General features: G+C 43.7%; 2 protein-coding genes across 2 annotated transcripts; one reads left to right on the plus strand and one right to left on the minus strand.

The window, feature by feature from the left end:
- Positions 1 to 553: 553 nt before the first annotated feature.
- Positions 554 to 10,245, minus strand: cbarpa (CACN subunit beta associated regulatory protein a). Its single transcript, XM_030074036.1, has 9 exons — positions 10,213 to 10,245; positions 7,691 to 7,836; positions 7,438 to 7,499; positions 7,166 to 7,328; positions 6,803 to 6,983; positions 6,511 to 6,666; positions 5,159 to 5,363; positions 4,400 to 4,604; positions 554 to 4,310 (listed from the first exon to the last, which is right to left on the minus strand). Exons 1-9 carry the CDS (start codon positions 10,243 to 10,245, stop codon positions 2,324 to 2,326), a joined length of 3,138 nt encoding a protein of 1,045 aa, XP_029929896.1. The 3' UTR covers positions 554 to 2,323.
- A 9,265-nt stretch (positions 10,246 to 19,510) lies between these two features.
- LOC115374593 (midnolin) lies at positions 19,511 to 24,419 on the plus strand. Its single transcript, XM_030073571.1, has 7 exons — positions 19,511 to 19,997; positions 20,228 to 20,315; positions 20,492 to 20,548; positions 21,164 to 21,718; positions 22,176 to 22,281; positions 22,489 to 22,740; positions 23,580 to 24,419. Exons 1-7 carry the CDS (start codon positions 19,768 to 19,770, stop codon positions 23,891 to 23,893), a joined length of 1,602 nt encoding a protein of 533 aa, XP_029929431.1. The 5' UTR covers positions 19,511 to 19,767; the 3' UTR covers positions 23,894 to 24,419.
- The last annotated feature ends 374 nt before the right edge of the window (positions 24,420 to 24,793 follow it).

The following is a 24,793-nucleotide window of genomic DNA, read 5'->3' on the forward strand; positions in this document are numbered from 1 at the left end:
GCAGGTGAGTCACAGCTCTGAGGGAGGGAGAGAGCAGCACTTCCCACGTCAGCAAGGTCGCAGAGAGATTCTCCATCCAACGAGACAAACGAGGAGCAGCACAGGGAGCAATCTGGGATGTCTGGCATCCAGAGGGAAGCGAATATCTCTCTGGTATGACTGTTATCCAAGCAGATACATTTGGAAAATGTGTAGGACAGATGATACTACCACACAAGATCATATCACAGCTATAATAATATGGTTCATATGAAGCAGCCAGTTCAAGTTGGGGATTTTCTTTTTTTTTTTTTTTTAATAAATAAAACACTAATTAACATCCCCACATGCGACTGGCGAGGCTTTGCTGTGAGGGGCTGCTATCTGCAATGGAAAACTAAATCCAGGAAAGGCTCTAGTACCAAAATCACATAGAGCTGATTCCATGTAATGGGAGAAATGCCTAAGATGTGCAGCTGTTCTTAATTTGTCTTACCTCTATAGTTTAATCTACCAGTTTACACACAGAACATTACAACAGCATAAAACAGTCACGGCTAGGGAGTCTGTGTTTTTCCTTTTTTTTTTTTATTTGGAAAAAAATGTTAAGTCCAAAATGAACATGTGCCTTTGTTGGTCCCACAAGATCTAGCCTCGTCAAGGCATTACAAAACATTTGAATTTTCTGCACTTCTCATTTTTACTATAAAGCAGATGGTTCACCAGAAATATGGACAAGGACATTAGTTCCATAGGGTAAACAGTGCACATACTGTAGCGCAAACCCAAGTCTCTGTATAAATGGATTCACAGTTTGTAAAAGAAATAGGGACAATGCTGTAAGCAGGCATACCTACTGTTACACACAGTTCTTCAGTAGCCTTTTTTTTTTTTTTTTTTTTTTTAACATATTACAACATGCAGGAATGCACTGTAGTAGCCTACATCATGTTGGGGGTGATGGCCTTGAATATGAATGCAGAGATGGAAGAATGAAATGAATCAATCCTATTTACATCCACACTAGTAAAAGAAAAGGTATTCAACTTGTCAGATTTTTAGACTCTGAAATGTAAGGTTCAGCCCTGCCATGTAAACAAGCAATCTGTATTTTTTTTTTTAGGGCCTAGAATATATACGTTGTATTATTTCAATGCTTCATGTAAGTGATTTATCAATAATACAGCAGTATGACTCAGTATCCCTGTCTTCAGGGATTTGGGAGCAGACAATTCCTCCTATAGTCAGTTTTAACCTCCACCTTTGTCGTCACAGCTCTCTTCCGCTCACCCCACACCATCTGTCTTAATGACAGTCACTTAAAGTATCATCTGTCGGTCTGTATCTCAGTAGTGACCCTCAGTGCCATGACGCTCCTGTCAGGCCCAAGGGAGCACTACACATCAACCCACGGAAGCTCTTGGATAGCACTTCCTTAATTATGATGCATAAGCGTAACAGGGACAGATGAGTAATAAAATCCTATAAAAATAGATAAAATATGAGTATAAAAATGCTTGATGCACATATTTACGAGTGTTGGCTGTATAGCTTGGGCATCCCATCTGTTTCTTTTACCATGTAGTGTATGTTTACTCCAGATCTACTGATGGCATTAATGAGACTTGGCTTTTTAGCACAGAATAATTGCAATGCATTTTTTTTTTTTTTACATGGTCAAGGTTACTCCCATGGCCCAAGTACAGATACCCCAGCTATTACAAATTTAGCCTCATGGTGATCAAGATGAGAAGGACACTTGAGGAGGATATGGATTCAGATGAGGGAAATGGGTGACAGAAAACTCGTCATTATCTTTTTCCCATCAAAGTGCTTCTGTTTTTTGTTCTTTTTTTAAAGTCAAAACTACTGTATTCACATACACATTGTTTAACACACAGCATGCTGAAAATCCATACAACTAAGTCCCAAAAGAGTTATTATTTCTAAAGATGAAACCAAAATAATACGGGTCTGTATTTTATTTTTTTTTTTTAACTTGTGTAATGACAGCGTATGTTTTTAGAGTGATGTTGCTAGGTAAAAAGGAGCATCACATGTCACAGCACATGGCTTCACAGTGGAAATTAAGGTCTGTATGGAAACACGGAAAGAGACAAGAGACTGGCCAACAGTAAGGTACCTGTCCTATAGAATGTATCTGTACAATGATGCATCAATATTCAAGCCTTTTTTTTTTTTTTTTTAAACCAATTTGGGAATTTGTCCAGGTGTAAGAAATGCAGATATTTGACTGGTAGCTAACACGAGATGTTCTTTAAAGTGCTATAGAGAAATGAACTTGAATGAAGTGTTACTAAAGCGGGGTGAGGGGGCTGGCAGGCTATACGGGGCTGTGGCCAGGAGAGGTAGTGTGGGATGCAGCAACCACACACTCGGTTCCTCCTTGACCCAGGCGCTGCTCTGCACTCCTCAGCCCGGTATAGAGCCTCTCTTCCACCGACATAGCCAGCTTGTCTGTCAGGCTGCTCTGCTTCTGCAGGATGTGGCCTGGAGGGAGACTGGGATGGCCTGTCGAATCTTTAGAGGGATCTGGAAGAGTCACGTGGCCGCTATAAGAAACATCTGATTGGATAGCTTGACTGCTGTTGTTGTTTCTGTTGTCGACTCTTGGGTCCATGGCCTGTGTGGATGAAGCCAACGAGAGGCTAGGTTCACTCGCTGCATCTTTACTTGCAGAGACTGTGCTGTCATGGCCCTCACTGGTTGATTCTGCACCATTAGAGCCCTCTTTCAACAAGTCAGTGTCTTCAGAAGCTGTGTGGGCCTGTGTTCTCCCTGCGGCCTCTCCTGAAACTCTCTCTTCTGATGAATCTTTACTCTCTGTACCTTCCTTGGTTGCTTCTTCACAAGCTGCTACCTCATTGGCTTCTTCATCGGCTGCACTGGCTATGCGTGATAGTGTGCTGTGATATCTGGTGTCCAGAGGGTACCCAGCGCTGTCCCCTCTGCGTAGCGGGGTGAACCTCTGCCTCTCCAAAGAAGGGGAGTACCTGCCCCCAGCGCCTGACCCTGGGTCGCTGTATTGCTTGTGTCTCTGCCACTGCTTCCGGAGGTGGACTCTGGAACGATGCCTGGAGCGCAGTGGAGAATCCTGCTGGTCAAACCGTGGATCGTGACGGAGGAACTCGTTGAACAGAGCGTCTGTCTTCTCATCGATGCTGTAGTCACGGCGCCGGAGACGTGGGCGGAGAGGAGGGGAGGCCTGTGGGAGTGGTTTCAGCAGCGGTGAAGTTGGTTGCGACTGTAGCTGTTGCGACTCTAGAGGTTTCTGATGATGAAGGGGTTTCAGGAGCTGAGGCGGCTCTTTGAGGCTAAGAGGCTGACTGCTGGTTTGAGACTCCTCTGTCGTTTTCTGCTCAATCTCGGTGCTGTCTCCCATCTCTTCCTCCAGCTCCTCCTGAAGCAGCTTGGCCTCGATGCTGTCACACACTGAACCTTTTCTTCCAGAGTTGGTGAAGAACAACCTCCTCTCAGATGCAGTCTTCCCCCGCGGCCCTCCAGGAGTCCCGAAAAGCCGCAGATCATCAGGGGCCCTCGACGGTGCTTCGATGGAGGCGTAGCCACTGTCCATCTGAAGGAGCTTACGGCTCCCTGCCTCACTCTCTCCTCCTGTCCCACTTCCCATTTCACTGTTCCCACCTGAAGCCCCTTTGACTCCGCCGTCTATTCCCTCTGATTCTCCTTCTCCCTCAGGTTCATCATCCAGGTCTTGCGACAAGCAGCTATCAAGACCAGAGCGAGCTCCTGTGCCCCCCAAAGAGGAGACACTGTCAGCATCACTGCGGATGGACTCCCGATCGGTGCTGCTCTGGTCTGAGGAGGCGTACTGCTCCAGAGAGGCTCGCAAGCTCCAGATATCTCTGTATAAAGAGGGCGGAGCCTCACAGCTTTCCTGGCGAAGCATGAAGGATAGAGATGACCCGGAGTCAGCTCTTTGCCTGGCTTCAGCTCCCAGCACCACATCATCTCCTTCATCTATCTCATCCTCTTTCCTCACTTCTGTCATCACATGGTCTGGCTTTGCCTCAGTGACTTCACTTTTCCTCATGAGACTTTCAAACTTCTCCTGAATGGCAGCGCCTTTTTGTACCTCAAACAAGTCATCCTCTTCTGCCTCATCATCTCCTGGTTCTTGCTGCACTCCTGCCCTTAACTTTAGCTCCATCTTTGCTTCTGCTCCCACTCCCATCTCTTTGCCTGCGGCCTCCTCTTGCCTCACAAGATAATGATCATCATTTGGGGAACAGCTTTCCTCTTTCTTTGTGCTGCTGCTGCCACCTACCTCGACCATGGCCTCCACCTTTAACCTGCACAGATGTAGAAACAGGTTGTCAGTGGTACTGAAATCTCATGGTGCTTTAACAGAAAGTCATGAGGTAAAGTGGGACAGATGTACCTGCTGAGGAAGGCTGGGGGTGAGGATGGTGTTGTGGGGTGCGAGAGAGACCCTGCAGAGAGGGACTGTAGACCGCTTGTCTGGATGGAAGCGTGTGTGAATGGCTGAATGACGTCGTCTCTCAGAGGGGAGGCGTCGTCCTCTGTGTGGTCGGTAGTTTCACTTGCAGCTCTCTGTCTCTGGAATGGCCTCCTCTTGGGGGATCCTGGTACAGAAACCAAATAACGCGAGCATGTATACATGATGCATATTTGCTTCACTGGAGCAGTTTTAAAATTCAAATTCAATTGCAAGTTAGACATAAAGGAACAGTTCACCCAAAAAAACATGCAAAGATCCATCTATTCAAGCTGTATCTAGCTGCCCCTAACTCATACTTGGAGACAGATAGATGGAGTTTGATGTTTTTCAACAGGAACAGGTTCCCAACAATACAAATAAACCCGGAAGGCTATGAATTTATGCCAAGTATCTGTGTCATTGTTTTTAGGGAGAGCTGTTGCTGTTGAGATTCTCACATGTAAATTTTTGACAGTTTCAGCTCCATAAATAAATACCCATCCAATCCCATTGTACTGGACTGCTGGGAGACAAAAATTGTGGCAGACTGTAAAACTCGCCATATCACACTATCTATCTGGATCATTTGCACAAGGGGTAAGTGAGGGAAAAAAAATCCCTGTTTTGGATGACCTCTGGTTTAATGAACTGTTCCTTTAACAGTAAATTTACATAGCCAAATAGACAAGTATCCCTAACCTTTGGCATCTAGACTGGCAGCCCGATGGCTGCTGTCAAACTTCCACTTCCTGAAGTAAGGTCCTGCCCCCTCCAGACTGGCATGGCGCCGGAGTTTAGAGAAGAAGTGTAGAACAGAGGTCTGGCCAGGAGCTGAGGACAACTCTCTCTCTCCTCTCATCGCCCTCTTCTGCTCTCCCTCTCCCCTGTCCCCGAGAGCCTCCATCTGTCAAAAGAGATAATGAGAGATGGAGGGAGAGGAGGACGGAGGGAGGTGATGAGACATTACAGGAGGGATATTAGGGTTGAGGCAGGAGGAGAGTGAGATGAATCATGACAGGCAGAGGCTAAACCCTCAGGTGACAGAAGTTTGTCATAAGGTTGTCACTCAGTTGCAGTGTTGACTGATGTCACTGTGCATCTGGAGGTTTGAGCCTGTGGCAGTCTCTGTTCACAGCTCCTCTTATGTGTGGTGGAAGTGTAACAATCTACTCACAAGTTGAAAAAAAAAAGAGCAAATCTGTGCAAACAGATCTGTGCATCTGTGCGAACGTGTTTGTGACTAAACACCATGAATGCACGGAGCTTCCTATTCTACAGCAAAAAAACTAAAAACAAAAACAATTTGACATTTTTTTGTGAAGTGCCTTCTTTAGTATCCTGGAAATATAGCAGATTTTTAGCCTTTCTGACAGGTGCTTCAGAGATTGTCAGCCCTGAGATGTTGAAGTTTCACAGCTGAAGAAAGATTAAACAGAATGGAGTTAAGTCTCTATGTTGTAGACCTTGTGAGAAAAGGATAATAAAAACGTTGAGGCCTGTGTTTCAGACCTCTGCTCCATGACAAATAAAAATATTTATTGACCCCTAGAATGTAATACACTATTCTGAAATACCCAGAATGCAAAGATCACAGAAAGAAAGAAAGAAAAATATCCCTTACAAAGAAGAGCCTTTTTTTCCATTGGGGTCACGTAGGATATTTAGGCAAGGCAAGTATATTTATATATAACAATTCATACATAAAAGCTGTTCAAAATGGAACGAAATTCACACATCTGAGATGCGTTCAATAGATCATAAATTATAATTAATGAACACTGTAATTAAAAGTGGAAACAGGAGATGAAATAATGATAAAAGTGGGAAATAAAATAGGGTGGAAAATGATTGGGCTTAATAAGGCAGTTGTGAACATGAATGTCTTTAATTTTTAAATTTAAAAGCACAGTGTAACATAATGGCTGAAAGCTGCTTCACCGCGCTTTATTTTAACCCAGGGTAAAATTAGCGGGCCCAAAAGAGATTCCTACGGGGTTCATATTCTAAAAGTGTAAAATATATTCATGCTGTGGATGGCAGGCGAGACTCACTGTCTGGGAGCGTGTGTGCTGTGTTTTCATGGCTGACGAGGCCTGTCGGGGGCTCTGGTCCAGGATGATGGAGTGGTGAGGGTCTCCCGGCAGGCCTCCACTCAGGCTCTGACCCATCCAGTCTAAAGGCTCGATGGGTGCACCTCTTTCAGGGGGCTGGAGTGAGCCGAGGGGGAAAAGGAGTCATAAAACAACCAATGCAGAGAAATCAATCACTTCAGGTAAACACAGATTTGTTACAGTGGCTGAAACAGAGCTATTTGTAAGACAAATGGCTCAGTGGCGTGTGTACCTGGTAAATGGCGAGCGGCAGCTTGGGTTCCGGCGTCTCATTGATGTTGATGGTGCTGCTCTCTGCTGACTCACACTCCATGATGGTGAGGATCTTCAGGGCAGAGGGGGCGGGAGCCAGGTGGAGGTGCGTCAGCCGTGCCTTCTTCAGGTGGTGGAAGTCTCCCTCAGTCAGTGTGTACCTGAGGAGGATGAGGGAAGACTTGAAAACATTCAGTAAATCATCAAACTTGATCCAATATGGGGCACTAACTTGGAGGATCTGTTACACTTGTATGGAGTAGCAAATACCACTTTATGGGTAAGAACCCAAATTATTACGCAGAAGGCATGCAGCAAGCAGTGTACCTCATTCATACTGTACCTGCGCCCTTTGTCCTGAGTCTTCTTCTCCTGTTCATAAAGTGCAGTTTCATTGAAGGAGACACGGCGGCCAGTCGAGGCAGTGGAAACAAACCTCTCTGACTCTCCATCACGGCAGCTCGACGCAGAGAGAGCGTCCGATTCATCCAGACGGATGGTGATCTCTGAATGGTAAATACAAGGGGGGGGGGGGGGGGGGGGGCTTTACTCAACCTGAATACACAAGAATGGGTGGAATACAGGAGTGTTTGTAAACGGACAATTAGTCCTAACCTTGAGTTGGCTGCGAATCCTCAACATATGTTGTGTTCGTCTTTTCAGGGTCATCACTGGCTCTAAAGGGGACAGACAGGAAAAAAAAACACTCTTATCAGAGTTTTCACTTCCATATTCAATACGATTACAGCTTTAATCCACTTCTGTCATAATCACTTTGGCACTACTGGGCTCTGTAATCCCCTCTGTTTGTGGACGAGCTGGGCCTGCCAGTCCCAGGCTGTGTGTCTCTGCAGTGGCCAGCGCCTACCTGGAGTAGCGCCGTCCACTCATGCAGCAGCGATGGCAGAAGAGGAGCAGCAGGGAGAGCAGGACCAGCGTCCCGCCGGCAAAAACACAGAGCAGCACCAACAGCAGCACATAGTTCTCCACGCGGCCCGCAGACACAGGCACATCCTGTTGGGGGGCAACCAAGAAACAGGGTTAGGAGCCATCCTGGTCAGTATTAGTGTCTTACAGCAGCCCCTACAGAGTTGCAAGATGCTATTGTTATAAAATAAAATACAGGTGTGGCACTGCATTGCACACAAATACAATAAAGAGAATGCATAATACCGCAAACCACTCTAAAAAACACTACACATACTTGTGGTCTATAGAAACATACCTTTGTAACCACTGTGCATAGTAGTATTGTGCAAGTGTAGTAGTAATACATATACATTATTGTCTATACATTTCTGGCATTTGCCTTTTGTTATTGTTTTATTATTATAACTTTGAAACATTATCATCCACTTCATGATGGAGGCTCGTTGCAGACTACACATACACATTAAAAAACAGGGAACACTGCACATTTGATTCATTTAATTGTCAACTCTGAGTTTCATATATATATATATATATATATTAAAATTTGAATCAATAATGTACCCTAGTGATTCCCTGATAGTTAAAAAGCTGTGCAGCCTTAGGAAGCTGATAACGCCAAAAGAATTTAAAGAGGTGTCGGTGCTCTGTGTTGATCTACATGATGTTTCAGAGGCTTTACCATCCTGACAAGAATAAAAATTTACTTTCAAATATTTAATATCAGCAAAGGAGTATTTGCATTAATATCAGCCCAACCCTGGTATACAGTGTTTTCTGCTCTTGTTTGGGTTGTATAACACATTTAATTTTCATTGCACTCACACTCACTGGTGGAGGTCTGAATAAAATGCATATAATGGAGCTACAGTGTGCGGGTCTTCATCTGTCTTTGTTGCATTAGTTCACTGGTCCAGCACCTGACCTGCAGTTTATTGGATGTGCATGTCAGCTACACTTTATATGCATTGTACTCGGATGGTCATGCACCAGCTCATAAGTCAGTGCCTCAAAAGATAGACTATAATAGGCAAAGTCTACACATGTCTGTTGTCATGTTTGCTGTTGTGCGAGGATGAAATCCCGTGTGTGAACCAGGGCATCCTGACTGCATTAATCCTGCTGGGACAGTAATTGATTCTTCTCCCTTTGAAGTTTGGAGCAATGAGAAATCTCTTTGTCGCATTACGCTGTCAGCTAAGCGCTGTAATATTTAATAAGGAGCAGAATTAACACAGAAAGACACACTAAGCCCCTGCCTCCTCACACTGAGTCTCATGTACACACACACACACACATGCTGACACTCTCATACAATGCCCACACACACACATGCAGACACACATATACACAATGCCCACACACACACACACACACGCACACACAACACAACACAACACAATACAGCTCTCCTCTCGACTCTCTCTGATTAATACTCTGTCTTGGCTAAGTGAGCCTGGGGATGCTAATCGAAACGTCAATGAGACCCTTAATTCAATTTCCCTGCTCTTCTCAATGAGGGGGAAATGAGGCCTCCGCAGGCTAAAAATGGAAATCGGAGGAGGAGGCGAGAGGAAAAAGATAAAGGGTGGTGGGGGGAGGTGACGCAATCAGGATGCAGACACACATGAGCAATCCCCAAACCAGACTTTTCTGGCTCTTCTCGGATGCCAGTTTCAAATTAGCATGAACTGTCCAAAAAGAAAATTGGGTTCATTTTTTAAAAAATTATTATTACTATTATTTTATTTGCATTCATTTATTTATTCTTGGGGGGAATACTCACCAATTGCAACGTTTAGGGTTATGTAATATGTGAAAATGTGAAAGGATGGTTCACTCGAGAGGTGCCTCGGCTTTGTAGGATCTGCACCGGCAGATCATGAGAAGTGCAGACTGACATTTAGGGACGACAATGACCTTAACAGCAGCAGCAGCAAGGTCAGTACAGTGGAAAACCTTCACACCACTACTAACTGAGCACAGATACACACAGCCGGGAGGTGGAAAGGTAGAAAACGGAGAGAGAGAGGGAGAGAGAGAGAGCGGAAACAGCTCAGCAAAACACCTGACATTGTGGCAACTCTGCTTTCCCTGTAAACGCTGAGGTATTTCCAGAGATCCATAACACAACATATCAATCAAACTCTGTCACGCAGTCAGATTTAATCATGAACACAATCTGACAGCAGCATGCTAGATGTGATAGGCTTACTCTAGGTGGAAAAGAGAGTGCCGACAGCTATGTAACTCTATTCAATACACCATTTACAGGATGCAAAAAGGTGTCATTATGCTCAGCTTACACAACCAGCAGAGGACAATATGTGCACTGCTACACAAAGGCCTAGGAACCTTGGAAATAGTGAACACACTTGTGAGAATGCTATTTTTCATTCAGCCTCTAACTCAGGCCAGTGATTTCAAATGAAACGGGTAACTTGTCACATAAAGACTCACATTCACTAGATGCTGCGACTGCATGACCCACATTCCGCTGCAGCCTGTAGGGACATATATGATGCTCTGGGCTGCGAGGAGTCACGATTCTGTGTGTAGGTGTGTGTGTAGGTGTGTGTGTGTATGAGTGAGTGTGCATGGGTGTTATCCAGTTCACCAGGTAATAGTAACAGCGCCACAGTGAATCACTACGCACAAAACAATCAAAATAGCAACTTGTACACCTTCATATACACACACACTTGTGTATTTACACATACACACACACACTTTGCCCGTGTCACAGCGTAATGAAATCTGCTGTTTTTACAAGCTCAGCCAAACAGTAAGAACAACGCAATCAATCAGCTGGAACAGCAAAGCCGCTTGCTTGCTAGTGTTTAAGGCCACATTACTGACACACCGTGGAGGCGACCCCAGCCTGTTCTCCTCCCGCTCAGTCGGTGTTAACCCTGTCCTAATCACTGCTGCTGGGTCGGATACTTCTACGTCCCCAGAAACGAGGACTAAACAGAAGACAAAATCAGCACTTCACAGTTATTTGATAGGTCAAATTCTCTTTAGAGACTCATGTAGATCAGGCCCTCCTCCTGTATTGTTTTCACTCAGTGTTCAGCCTGGAGTACAGTGTCTGATTCTTGGGCTGGGCAATATACTGTCATAACATCGATATGGAGAAGGTTCTGAAGGCTTCATTACAGTAAAGGGATGCAATTTTCTGGATGCATTAGACTGCTTTATCTGTTCTATTATTTGCTTCTACCTGTTTGGCAATTAGGTAGATTTGTTGATCACCGATCTCCTGTGTGTAAAGCACTGGTGGTCATCCCTACAATATTGTCTTGATGAATACCCAAAGGTAAAAAGGTAGCACACACAGAGAGATCTTCAGGGCGGGATAGACTAATCTCAATTTTACCAATTTATTCTGGCCATGTCAACAAGCATGCAAACATTTCAGCCAAGTGGCCTTCATCAGGGCATATTGCCTCGATATCGAGATATTTAGTCAAAGATGTTGCGATAATTGATTTTGTCTGCATCACACAGCCCAAGCTCAGGTTGTTTTTTGGTTTTTTTTTCTGTCTTCCCTTTGGTTCCTCTGCTTTGGGTGAAGTCCAGATTGATCTGTGCAGTGCTGTGGACGAGCATCAGCGAAGACTGCCAAGCAAGGTGAAGTCATCATGAAGCAGCAGATGAAGACTACAGACTCTAATGTACAAGTGAGGGCAGCGTGAGAGAGAGAGAGAGCGAGAGGGAGGGGAAGAAAGGCAGACTTGGTAATACTCACAGTGGAGTTCTCAGTCAGACTTGTCAGAACAGGCAAGTCATTGCTCATGGTCCAGGTCAGCGTGAGTGAACCCTGCGGAGGATGAAAAAAGGAAAAAAGGCCGTCAGACAGAACTGTTTTTCCCAAAGACAATTTCCTTTTTTCCATTTTTTATGCAGAAAATTCAAGGTGCAGCAGGACTTAATTGTGTGGTGGGCCTTTTTATGTAGCAGCTTTCAGATACACAGTTACAAGCAAGCAAGATGGACAGATTTGTGCCCGCAGCCATAACTAACACATGAATCTAACCAACCTGCCTGATGTGTGTTTAAGCCCTATAGGAGGCATATGAAACAAGTTTATTTATTTATTAATGTGTCTTTGGGTTGATGCATTGACCCCGATATGTCTCAGGATGATGGACTATATTACAAAACAATAATCATTTCTCTATAATGAACTCTCATTGCAAGGTGTGGACTACTGATTACCGTGTCATTTCTGCAAAATTGACATTACTTTATGTGTGCATATGTGTGTGTGTGTGTGTGTGTGTGTGTGTGTGTGTGTGTGTGTGTGTGTGTGTGTGTGTGTGTGTGCATGTGGTGTGTGTACTTATAAGACAGTAAGAGACAGAGAGGTGTGGTACAAGAAAGACAGAAACGCTGACATAACATTTTTTTTCACAGCACACAGCTTGTGTAACATCTATTCATGATTACATTCCTTACACATGCTCATAATAGCACCTCACATTCCCTCACCATGTGAGACGCATAATTTATATAAGATCTCATACATACAAGCAGCTCAATGTAAAACAATGACGATGATGCTTCAGAAACTAGCAAAATCACACAATCCCAACAAAAGCCATTCTGAACATGGACACACACACACACACACACACATATCCTGTGTTAAAGCCTTGGCCTGCTCATCTTTAATGATTTTCTCTCATGCTTAACACATGTTCAGTGTCAATAGGTCATTTTTGTCTTCATGGATCAGAGGGGCAGCAGTGTGTGTGTGTGTGTGTGTGTGTGTGTGTGTGTGTCTGTGCATGGATGCATGCATGTGCCCTGAGGGTATCTTTCAGACCTTGCAGTTGCAAGAGGGGCAGCAGAGTAAAGCCTCATTTTAATCCCACACAACGTGCTCTCAAAAAGCCACGGCCCGCACGAGATGCTGCATGATGTCCTGTTTTGTTCTGAGTGTACTGCCACAGGCTCCCTTGGGACAAAGTAATCTAGTGAATACAGCTGTCTCCTCTCTACTGATTGAATAACAGACCCTGAAATGGTCCAAATTATCCTGCAGAAGAATGAAATGACATTGCTGAAAGTCTTGGGAAAAAAATGCACTTGGTGGCGGTCATCCTGTACTTACATTTTCCCTTTGATTTAGTATTACGGTCTGACAATGCCATCCTTGGAGTAGAAGTAGCTTTAAAAGATGTCGAAACAGGGGCCATTTTCACTGATTTCACGTTTTCTCAGCTGTCGGTCAGCATCTCAGTCCATTTCCTTTAAACTTTTTTTTTTTTTTTTTTTTTCCCTGGGTATGCCTTTCCTCACAGTCTGGGTATGGTGATGCAAAAATTGCATCAGCATTCCTGGACAGACAGGCCAATACCATCGCACTTTTCATATCAAAGAAATTCACTGCTGACCTTCTGCATGCATGTCACAACAATGAACCCTACCAACCCCAGTCACTCAAGTATTATTATTATTAGCATATTAATATTAGTATTATTATTATTGTTATTTTTAGTAGTAGTAGTAGTAGTAGTAGTAGTAGTAGTATGTGATGTTACTAAGCTGTTCAAAGCTGTAGTGTAAGGGAAGAAAAAAGGGGAAAGGGAGAGGCGATAGTAACATAAGTTACTGGAAAATATGGACTTTTTAAGGAAATAAAATGTGCTCTTATAGGCCCTAATGAAACTGTATTGTATTATTATTAATGATATTGATATTACTAGTTTTGTTATTAACAACTTCATTTATTTATTTATTTATTTATTTATTTATTTCAGGTGCAATCCGTGGTTTTCAGCAACTGCAGTTCATGCTTTCTTCACCTTTTGACTCAGCAATGCATCACAGGGCAAACAGTAATAATAATAATAACAAGCAGAAAGAAGTAAGAAATCAAGCAGAGTATCACCACTGAGTGAGGTGAAAACACAAACTCTGTCCGGAAAAGGGAGATAAATCTTTAAAGTCTGCACGAAATCTCTGGGTGCGTGGTCTACAGTTGTTAGGTCACTCTCTAAATGACTTTTCCCCTCTCCGTGTCGTTCAACTCCTGCTTTGATCAGACTGAGTCACACAAGACGCGCACACGCATTAACAGCAGACTTTGGCTTCTAGTTCATTCCATTGGTGGAGGCTGGTGGTGTCTAGATAAGGGGGAGCACAGTGGCTTACAGCAGGAGGGGAAACATCACAGCCTGATGCCGTGACTGAGTGATTATTAGCAGACTGATCTTACGGTCTATATTTCTGGTGGTGAAGAGACTCCGGGCTTCCTCCGCCGTGCAGACGGGATGCTGACTACAGCGACTTGCTGCAGCTGGCGGCGCTCATCGGCAGCAGCAACAGCATCCTTTGCAGGGTAACCCGCTGATCAGGACTGTCCCACATTTCAGCATCATCCGCTATCAGCCTACGGAGGATAAATCACGATTAGTCATACAGGCTCCTTGTGTCGGGTTGGGTTTCCATGTGACGGGTCGTTCTGGCCGCCTCGGGGCATCCGCGGGCTCTCCTGCGCGGATCCCGCTGTTTCTTCCCAATCAGGGCTCAGTAAATCAGATGCTGCGATTACCTAGCCAGCTGCGTCTCTCTCCCCCCTCTCTCTCTCTCTCCCTCTCTCTCTCTCTGTATGTCAGGCTATATTCCAGACCTTACATAATGAAATTATCACATATTATCACGAGCGAGCCCCCAGGTCCCTGTGAGTAAGGCAAACAGCGGACTCACCCAGCAGTCGATTCTGTGTGAAGCAGTCCACAGGCAGCCGCGCCAGCTTGCCCCGTCTGCATAGTTTAATTTGGGCTTCAAATAAAGACTGTAGTTATGAATGAAACCACACGCGATTAGACACACCCACTGCCCGCTCCCGACACACCACGTGACCAGCAGCGATGATGATGTTAGATGGACGTTGTGCGCAAGCATTGGAGAAAACCCATCCTTATCCCTTTTTTGGTGTAGCCTATGAATGACAAGTGATGCTGATGCAACTGATGATTGATCATCAATGATATGCGGCGTTCCACTCATATCTATTTGCACACTATAATTACACGAGCACCCAGATATTTGACAGATACTATCAAGTCTGCCAGATGATCTCTATTTAAGAAATCTAACCCGCTGTTTCAAAACAGCGAGGAGATGCATGCATGTTGCAGACGTTTGTGTAATTCACACTTTGACCGCAGGGTGGCAGCGGTGTACCGTTAACGAGCAGCTCTCAGTGGGGCGGTGAGTCAGCTCCGGGACCCTCAGCGGTCCAGGAGCGGGTCCTGGGAGGTCCACAGCAAAATGAGGAATAGTCTCATTTCACTTTTGATTTATTCTCTTGAAATTATCACACTGACCTTTAATCACAGGTCTCCTGACATAATATGCATGTCAGCAGTGCATAATATTTAATACAGTGTGTTCATGAACCAAAAAAAAAAAAAAAAAAAAAGAAAAAAGAAAAGAAAAGAAAAGAAAAGAAAAAAGAAAAAACTAGTTATATGTAGATTCCTTAAAAACATAATGGATGTCCATGCCTAAGTTATTCATGGACATTGACATAACAGCCACAGTTGCCTGCTGTCATGTGAAAACCTTTCAACTCCAGTCTGTATTTTTCATGTTTTAAATTCAGTTGAAACATCACATGCTCTATCACTTGTACTACTGATGGGCTCATGAAAATGTATCATATCCCATTTGATAAACTCAAAAAAATGCACTGTGGTGGTGTGAGGTAAAAACCAAGCTGTTTGTTTTAGTTTTCTGAAAAGTTGACCTTTTGTAGAAATAAGGCTCTCACCAGACAGCAATGAACTGTAATTAATTATTTCTGACATGCCTTAGTTGTCAGGGGAGGATGTCCGTGGAGAATAGGAAGGACAATTCCCCAAAGATGTTTTTCTTTTTATTCCTTATATAGTTTTCCTTAGATAGGCCACAAAGTTGTGGCCTATCTTTTTTTGAGTACTGTGCACTTAACAGCCACATGGTTTTACTCTTTTCCCTGACATTTTATAAAGCCTTGCCTCTGCATTTTACCCTGGCTTGTCCTCTTAAACATTTTGTGTCACAACCCTCTGTTAAACTTTTTTCTTTGCATAAAGTGACTTTTGCATGAGGCTGGCAAACACAATTTTAGGAAACATTTACCGTGAGCTGTGTAAATGTCCATTTGACTTGCACTCTCTGCAGCATGTATCCTTCAGTCAAGTATGATACTAGATTTTTAGGGTGTCGCACAAACATAAAATGGAAGCATCATAAACTAAGTGGTAGGAGGTTTAATCAATGAAAATAGAAAGTGGGACAGTCAGAAGCAGCGCTGCAAGTTAGAAAGACCTCATTCTACCCAAAACTTCTCCCCAACTATTTAGTAAATGGGTACAAAGCATAAACATCTGGGAAATTTTTAGAAGTAGATGTAGTAACTGACTTCTCCACTCACTGAGATAATCTGATATTATAAATAAATGAGCATGGGAAACCAGAAGCATGAGAGATACAGAGAAGATGCCACAGATTCAGGGAAGAGGTTGTTTGTCTGTGTAACCCAGGGTTTAGCATGGCTTTTATCAACTTAAATGTCTTGTCTTAAAACAAATCTGCGATAAATCATATACTCGCTGGACTGTTGTTGGGACATGAGCCACCATTCAAACCTTTTTTGGACATTTTCACTTGCTTAAGGGCATCATGAACTCTCCAGTAAAGTTGTTGTGTGTGCTCTGTAAGCAGAGACACACAGTGTTATTTACAGTTTCATGTTCTGTGTATATGTGCAGACCTCAGGGAATGTATAAGAACTGTAAAAACAAACAAAAACATACTCACATACATACACACTTTAGACCCCACTGGAAATGTCCCGGGCCACCGTTGCGGGAAGAAACTCTGAATGTTATTTATGGAACTAAAAATAGCCTGGAAAAAATGTGAGGCATGTGCAATGCTAAACATGTTAGAGGAAATAGATAGAGATGTAGTTTATCCATGCAACCTCTACACACACAGTATAAATGTTTACTGGTGTAATTCATAGGCTTTTGTCCATACAGAGCACAAAACATCATCATTATCAAAATGAGGTCATTTTTTTTCTTTTTTTTTCTTAAGACAGTCATCCTAAGAAACTGCAAATAAAAGCAGCGGAGCAAAATAGACACTTCAGATTAAATGAAGTGGTCAAATGTTAATCTGATTTTTTTTTTTTTTTTTTTGTAATACTGGATATGAGGCGTTTTATTTTTTCATTAAAGTACTTGATGAGAGCGACACTCCCAAGATGTGACCTTGATCACAGCGATCACATTTTATTTCCTGTTGTTTACCAGAGTTGCATTCCTGAAATAAACATGCATCAACTTACAGAAACCAAGGACCAATCATTCAAAGTACGTGTGATTGTGTGTGTGTGTGTGTGTGTGTGTGTGTGTGTGTGTGAAGCATTTTGGGGTCTGCTGTGTGTTGTGTTTTGTGCAGCATGTGACTTTGAACAGATGGCTGAGCTAAAAATGATTATAAAGTCATCTGAAGCTAAAAATTCTGATTTCCATCCCAGTTTAGATCAGAAGTAATACATTAAAAGCTGTAAATGCTCTTTCATCTAAATTGTGTTCGCTCTGGATTGTCAGAGGGATTGAAAATAATGTAGGCCACTTGCTAATTTACTCCGTCTATCAACAATATTCATGCTGAATGATTAAAATCACTCCGATATGCACCGGCTCCCCACACACAATTGTTTTTATCTCTCTGAATTCCAGAGCAGAGGTGTAACATACCAGAGTGGTGAAACAGCTGGAAAGTCATGCCAGGAGAGGCCTTAAAGGGGGTGGGAGGAATGTGTGGATACACAGCTTTGTGGAGGAGAGGAGGAACATACTTTGTGTGTTCCTGGACTCTTGACGTCAGAGCCGCGTCCCTGCACGCTCTGGAGAGCAGGACATCCTGTGGAATGACTCTCGACGAAGCCCTAGGAATGTAAAGCAGCAAACCCTCCCTCTCTCCTTTGTCTCGATCCAACTTTGGAGCGATGCTTTCACAGAAATGTTGGGGAGGAGAAATGGGGGTGGTGGGGGTGGTTCATCAAGTTCATCAAGTGAAGAGAAGGAGCCCAGAGGGAAGAGATCTTGGATTCCCTCTGAATTCCATAAATCCCACAGATTAGCATGGAGTTTGGGTTATGACTGTCATTACAGGCTTGACTGCAACCTCATTATAATTCCCTGGAATATATCTCATATTTCCTATTAGCTTAAGTTTGAACCATTCATCTGTTAAGCATGTTAGCACCACAGGAACCACAGGTAATAAAGCCATAAAACGCAGTAATTAAGAAACAAACAGAGGAAAATGTTCAACCACACAAAGCCAGCAATAGACTGGGACAGATAGCCAGAGGGTGAGACAGAGAGAAAGAGAGAACGACAGACTGTTGACATCAGTGCCAGCTTATGTTAAGCACAAGTGAAGAGAGAGGAGGATGGACACGGAAAACCGAGCAGTAAGCGTTTGTGTTCAGTATTCCTGTCACGTTCTGCCCGCTGCTGTTGTTTTCAGAAAAGGGAAATGGAGCAATGACACAAAGCAGACAAGATGGGACAGATACTATGTGTGCATGCACAGGGATACACCTTGTGTGTGTGTGTGCGTGGGTGTGTGTGTCTGTGTCTTTGTCTGTGTTTGTGCATGAATGTGTGCACTTGTGGGGGGTTATGGAGGGATGGAGGAGTGGGGGGGGGGGGGTGAGGGAGGGAGGTAGGTGGGATGGGAATGGAGTGACGCAGTCTGGATAAAGCGGGGGTGGAGTGGGCGTTGCTATTTTTAGTCGCTGTTGGGAGACACAATCTAGCTGCATTTCTCTGCCCCGGCTTCCTACGTCACTTACTCCGAGCACTGGTCCTTCTCTGGCCATCATGTGACAGGTGCAGCCAGTAATCCTGCTGTGGCCCAGAGGTGAGACAGCTCAGGAGGAGAGAGGCTGCAGAACACAACAGAATAGTAGAACAGAGGAGGCAAAGGCAAAGAATACAACAGTACAGAATAAGAGAAGAGAAGAGAAGAGAAGAGAAGAGAAGAGAAGAGAAGAGAAGAGAAGAGAAGAGAAGAGAAGAGAAGAGAGTAAACCAAATGCATGCCAGAATAGTCAACAACCCTGAAAAAAAAAAAAATAGGTGGGCTAGTGAAAATGAATAAAAGACAATAGAGTCTTTAGTTTTTGTTTTTTTTTTCTTTATGCTGATGCACATTTAAAATTTAGGTAAAATAAAATAAAATGTGGAAAAACATCATACAATGCAAATATTACACAAAATGCAGATTTAAAATTGATTTTTTTTTTCTTGGATGGGGGGTAATATATTCAAAATGGGAACAAAAATCTCTATTCGTCCTATAGTACAGACATTATAAAAATACTGGAACAATACTGTGGTGATCCACTAAGAAGCCTTCCAGCGGGGTGTATAGGTTACATTATGATGTTTTTAAAACTCAATTACAACATAACCCATGTCATTTCACAGAGGCAGCTGTGCTCTTTTGACACTCTCCAACAATGATGATTACTGCAGCCTACATATTGCATCATTTACTTTATGAATGGTGATTGAGGCACCAAACGGGGTGGGGCCAGCTGGCGAAAGCTGGCTGTTGATTGGTTAAAATCGGCAGTCTCTACTTAAGTCTCTCATTGATTGGCTGTCACGCCAGATGGGAGGTCTTCAGCGTCTTAAAGTAAGGATGTTTTACACATGCTCGAGTAGTGCGGCGTCTCCTACAGCCAGAGGGGAAAGGGAGGCACGGACTGCAGAGGCCCTGTCTTACAGTCTGTTGTGTTTTATCCGTCCTCAATCGGCTATTTTGCTTTATTTTTAGCATTTAAAGGTGCCTTGCTCCCCTGAGGAATGAAGGCAGCCGCAAAAAAGAGCAACAATACCGCATTTCGCACCAAGTGACCCTGGGAATCCATATTCTCATAACTGGACCTTTAATCTTCGCTCTTCTATTCCTCCAGCCCAGTTTTGCTGAATGGAGCAGCAGCATCAGCAGGGCCCCTGTAGCTTCATCCCAGGCGGCTCTGCAGCCTGCGGGGCCGGGGTGCCCAGTCAGCCCACCATGCGCTTGTCCATCACCTCCACCACTGGGAGTGAGGCTGAGCTCTCCGTCCCCCGAGGAGAGACGGTGGAAGGGCTGAAGACATGCCTATCCCAGAAACTCAGACTGCCAACAGATAGGATTGTCCTCCTGCACAAGGACAGGTGAGTTGCTTTACACCCCATACTCACTGTGTCATTTCTTTAGTCGTTCAATAAGCTTTCACTGCTTGTTTAATTACTTCTAGTATGCCTTTTAGTACCGCCTCCCTGAATGCCTAAATGACATTCTGGGAAAATGTTGAATTTATGTGACACAGTGAGTGTGAGATATAGTCGGTTGAGGCTCACAGCGCTGGATCATCACTCTGTCTGTACATGGTTGGTCGATGCAGGCAGCTGAATGCAGGGAGGCTCCTGGACCTGGGTGTAGCAGATGAGAGCAAGCTGACTCTGGTCCCTACCGTTGAAGCTGGTCTGGCAGTAAGTAGCCTACGCTAATGCACAATAGCTCGGTGACTGATTAAACTGCAGGATTTGTAAGGCAATTAATTTGTTGAAATAACAGGATGTGTTTGAAACAAGTATTTGCACTGCAGTAGTGGTATATGATGCAGTTGAGCTCATGTTGTGTTGTTATATTTTTATTTACTTGCCAGACTACCAGAACAGACAGAACTATGACACGAGCTTTGGAAAATCTAACAGAAGCTCAGGTAAGATTTTTATGTGTTGCACTTACACACATAAACAGATGACAGTTTAATGAAGGTGTGAATGAGGTTTTTCATGAGTTAAAGAAGTAATTTCTCATAGACACTTGTTTATTTGATTTGTATTTAAACTCCAATTAATCTTGATTTTAAGAACCGCTTTTGCAAGGGTAGACGGTTACAGACAGACAATAAGACACTGACAAATAACAAACACAAGGAACAAGCATTACAAAGAGGAGTTTGAACTACACAGGAGCACAGTAAGCATCAACATTCTAACAAATTGGCCTCCCACTGGTGCTCACAGTGCCTCCTTCTTGACAATACCATGTGTCCTTGTGTAGTGGAGCTGTTAATGAAAGGCACAAAAAAAAAATCTTATAGAAATGTCTGCATGCTCTCATTTGGATAACCTACTTCATCTCATTTCTAATGAAGCCATAAAGCTACAACCACACACACACACACACACACACACACACACACACACACACACACACACACACACACACACACACATAGTTACATGCAGTATCATGTTTCCCAAGGGAGGCAGAGTACTGTTGCATAATAGCTGTTTAACTGCATGTCTGTCCTTCTCTGCCTATCTTGCAGATCAGTGACTTCCTGTCTGGGCGTTCGCCTTTGACCATTTCTCTGGGAATCGGTGCCCACGTGATGTACGTCCAGCTCCAGCTGGCTAACCAAAATGCAGTGGGACCCCAGCAGCACAAGGATCCAAGCAGCGCCAAACTGCAAGCTGGCCTTTCGGAAGCATTCAACATGACCCACCCTCGTCCCGCCTCGACCTGTTCCCCCACCAACACCGCTGCCTCTCCTCCCCCACCTCCCTCCCACAGCCTGTCTCCTGGCCTCCACTCTGCACCCCCTCTCCTGCCAAGCACCCAAAGGCCCAGACTGTCCTCTGACTCAACAACGCCCAACACCTGCTTGTCCAATAAGGTTCCTGTGATCTGCCATCACCACCATTCATCTCCTCGTTCCTCCTGTCCTGCTCACTCCACTCACCCCTTACCCCATATTGTCCCGGCCCCAGGCAGTCCGCTGCACACTTCTCCACATCGTCGCTGTGCTCCCGTCCCTTCACCCAGCCCCAGCACCTCCGGTCTGGGACCCCGGAGCCCAGCCACTGCCTCGACCTACCCAGAGGTTAGCCATGCATGTTCGACACATCTAATATATATTATTTTATCATGATTACATTGTAATTTATTATTAACATTACAAGTATGTCTGAGTGTTATGAACCAAATCACTACAATGATATCTTTGACCAAACACCATTATATCGATGTTCTGACAATATTGTAGACATGCCTATGGTTTCATAAAACATTAACACAGACTTGTAATCATGATATTATCAATATCTACTCTTTCCTTCTTTTTAATATCATGATATAGGTATAATAAAGATAAACTGCTCTGCTTTAATTACAAGCCAGTTTTGAGTTCAAGTATCCTTTGCTCTCCTCTGTGGTTCCACTGTTTTTTTTTTTGTTTGTTTGTTTGTTTGTTTTTTTAAATCATGCTACACTCACCTGGGATGGCAAAAAGGAAAAATTTGAGAGATTTGTGAGAAAACCTTTTCCTACTTGTTCTGCAGATTACTGGCCATGATTTCTCTGCTGCCAAACTATGCCAGCAGCCAGGCGCAGTCATTGAAAGTTTTGTGAACCATTCCCCAGGTGTTTTCTCCGGGACTTTTTCTGGTGAGTCTCAGTTTCAGTGCAGAGCTTTGAACGTAACATGACTGTGAGAAAATAGAATGTGATCAACCTAGCAAACAGGAATATTGACCAGCTTGTTTACTGGCATGTTACTTCCACTTTTTCATCTATACTTGTTATTTTTTGAATTCATGTCCCTCATTCCCTTCTTTCCCCTCATTCTCCCCTGCCTGTTCTCTGTCCCCTCAGGCACTCTGGCCCCTCTCAGCCAGAGTGGCATCAGCCACCAACGGCATGGCATCACTATCATCCTGCAGATCCTCAATGACCTCCTCAGAGCTACATGTCAACACCAGGGGGCTCCACCCACCCTTCCCCAAATGCACTGCTCTGCTTTAAGCACCCCAGGCAGCCCAGTGCTCCCTACAAAGGAGCCCAGCCGAGAAAACTCCCAAACTCTGGTGATGCAGACAACAGAGTCCCTGATCAGGAGAGATACAGGTCAGTTCATGAAAACAATCAAGAACAGTGCCAGAGAAATCTGACTTGTATTGTGATCCAAAATGACTGAGGGTGCCTTAGCTCCACTTGGACTGACTTGAATCATAATAACCAGGAGTGTTTAGGTGGTGTGTGAAACAGCTGTGTTTAGTCACACACAGCTGGGGTTGAGTATGAAGTGTTCATTGGAAAAAGGGGAAATTGCTAGCCTGCCTCTATTCATGAAGTGGGGCTTTTGGTGTGTGTGTGTGTGTGTGTGTGTGTGTGTGTGTGTATGTGCGTGTGTGTGTGTGTGTGTTTGCATCTTTTTAACAGTCTGAAACAAGATATGTGTGAGTGGAAACGTGTTAATGACTACGTAACCACTGGCACCTGCAGGAGTTGTTTTGGATCACACTGGCAGTTTTTTTTTTTTTTTTTTTTTTGTTACATTTCTCACTTCGTTTCAGAACAAGAATCACATTACACGCCAAGTGCAATAAATGTATAGGACTGTGTCCCAGAGGCATAGAGGTTTATAAGCATTTTCCATAGTAACACAGTGTGTATTGACACATAATGGACAACGACACCTCATGTACAGTGTTACGAGACAGTGTAAGACATACACAATAGACAATACATATTACTTGACAAATATTGTATGCATACAATATTCAGTCACTGTGGCATTTACTTTTTCACATTTGTCTGTTTGTTCTTCCACCTAAAAACATAAATCTATTAATATGTTGCTAATATGCATTTATTTATGATAGAGTACACCAGGCATACCAAATCAATACTTCTGATTTTATGGAGGGTGAGTTGCTGAATCTTTTTGATTCCCTCTCATTTAGGGATGGAAGGTTACCATGAGCAATCGTTTGCAGAGGAGAATCAGACCCTGCGCTGGAAAGTCGAGCAGCTCCAGTTTTTGATGCACCAGAGGCGTCTGCGCAGGCGGGCTCGCAGCAGCACAAACCCCACACAAACCTCTCACCCATACCAGCATCGTCATCATCGCCCCTGGTCCCCCGGACGACAGAGCCACCGTCACAGCAGCGGCACCTTGTCCATCAACAAGGGAACGTCCCAGGACAATGTGAAGATGCAGGTCACTGAGGAAACGCCGTGGAAACCGGAGCTCACCTCTGACCTTGTTGTGGCATAGGAAAAAGGGCAGCCAAGAGGATTCTGGGTCATTAAAGCCTTCTGAGAGAGGAAGCACATTGGAGGAACTACTTTGTTGCCTTGTTTGTACCTCAAATACGTTTTAAAATATATTGTGACCTCTAAGACCCTAATCCCTAAAGACCAAAAGCAACTGGATCCTCTGCAAGTCACTGTAATAACACGCTACTTTATCTGAGTCCGTTCTTTAATGACACTGACTGTAAGTGTTAGAATTATGTAGCATATCTCACGCAAGGTTATGATGTATATTTTTATGTTACACGTCTTTGTGCCTCGTACAACTTCTACTTCTCTGTCTGAAGATTTCTTGTAAGCATTTGTGTCCATGTATTCCAATGCCTTAAGCGTGCATGTTGTGAATGTATTCAAACTGTTAATAACTGATCTTTGTTCTTTATGGATGTTCTACAAAATGCTTTTTACATGCAATATAAAAAAAATAGTGAATGTGAATGGTGAGAGAAAGAGAATCACTTCAAGGAATAAAAGGAAATTGCACAGATTTGTAGTCAGTCTTGGTTTAACTTAATAGTAACTGCTGGACGGGACAGCACTACACCCTAACATTTTGCCAGCTGGAGATTCACGGGTTGGCTAAAATTCTTTGCCTTGCCCTACCAACAGTATTCAATAAACTGCAAAAAAAAAAATCTCCATTTTAGTCATTTAGGCTCATATTTAGTTTTAAAATCTTGTTTTTCTTCAAACAAGCGAAAAAAAATCTGCCCGTGGGATAAAATAATCACTATGATATAATCAACACGTTTCCAGAATTTTCTTGAATCAAGTGTTGTTTTCTTGATAATATTGATAATAGTGGGCTGATCTGCCGTATTCTGCCTTGTTTCAACACATTTATTCTTGTTCCCAGAAAATT

This window comes from Myripristis murdjan, chromosome 17 (genome assembly GCF_902150065.1).
Source record: "Myripristis murdjan chromosome 17, fMyrMur1.1, whole genome shotgun sequence".
Taxonomy (NCBI): domain Eukaryota; kingdom Metazoa; phylum Chordata; class Actinopteri; order Holocentriformes; family Holocentridae; genus Myripristis; species Myripristis murdjan.

Excerpts from the sequence above, each read along its gene's own strand:
- cbarpa (XM_030074036.1), bottom strand. The coding sequence starts at position 10,245 with ATGTGGGTCATGCAGTCGCAGCATCTAGTGAAT. Across the intron at positions 6,667-6,802 it reads TGCCGCTCGCCATTTACCAG|CCCCCTGAAAGAGGTGCACC; the intron begins GTACACACGCCA and ends GGCTCACTCCAG. Across the intron at positions 4,311-4,399 it reads CCCCCAGCCTTCCTCAGCAG|GTTAAAGGTGGAGGCCATGG; the intron begins GTACATCTGTCC and ends ACATCTGTGCAG.
- LOC115374593 (XM_030073571.1), top strand. The coding sequence starts at position 19,768 with ATGGAGCAGCAGCATCAGCAGGGCCCCTGTAGCTTCATCCCAGGCGGC. Across the intron at positions 22,282-22,488 it reads TTTCTCCGGGACTTTTTCTG|GCACTCTGGCCCCTCTCAGC; the intron begins GTGAGTCTCAGT and ends CTGTCCCCTCAG. Across the intron at positions 22,741-23,579 it reads CCTGATCAGGAGAGATACAG|GGATGGAAGGTTACCATGAG; the intron begins GTCAGTTCATGA and ends CCTCTCATTTAG.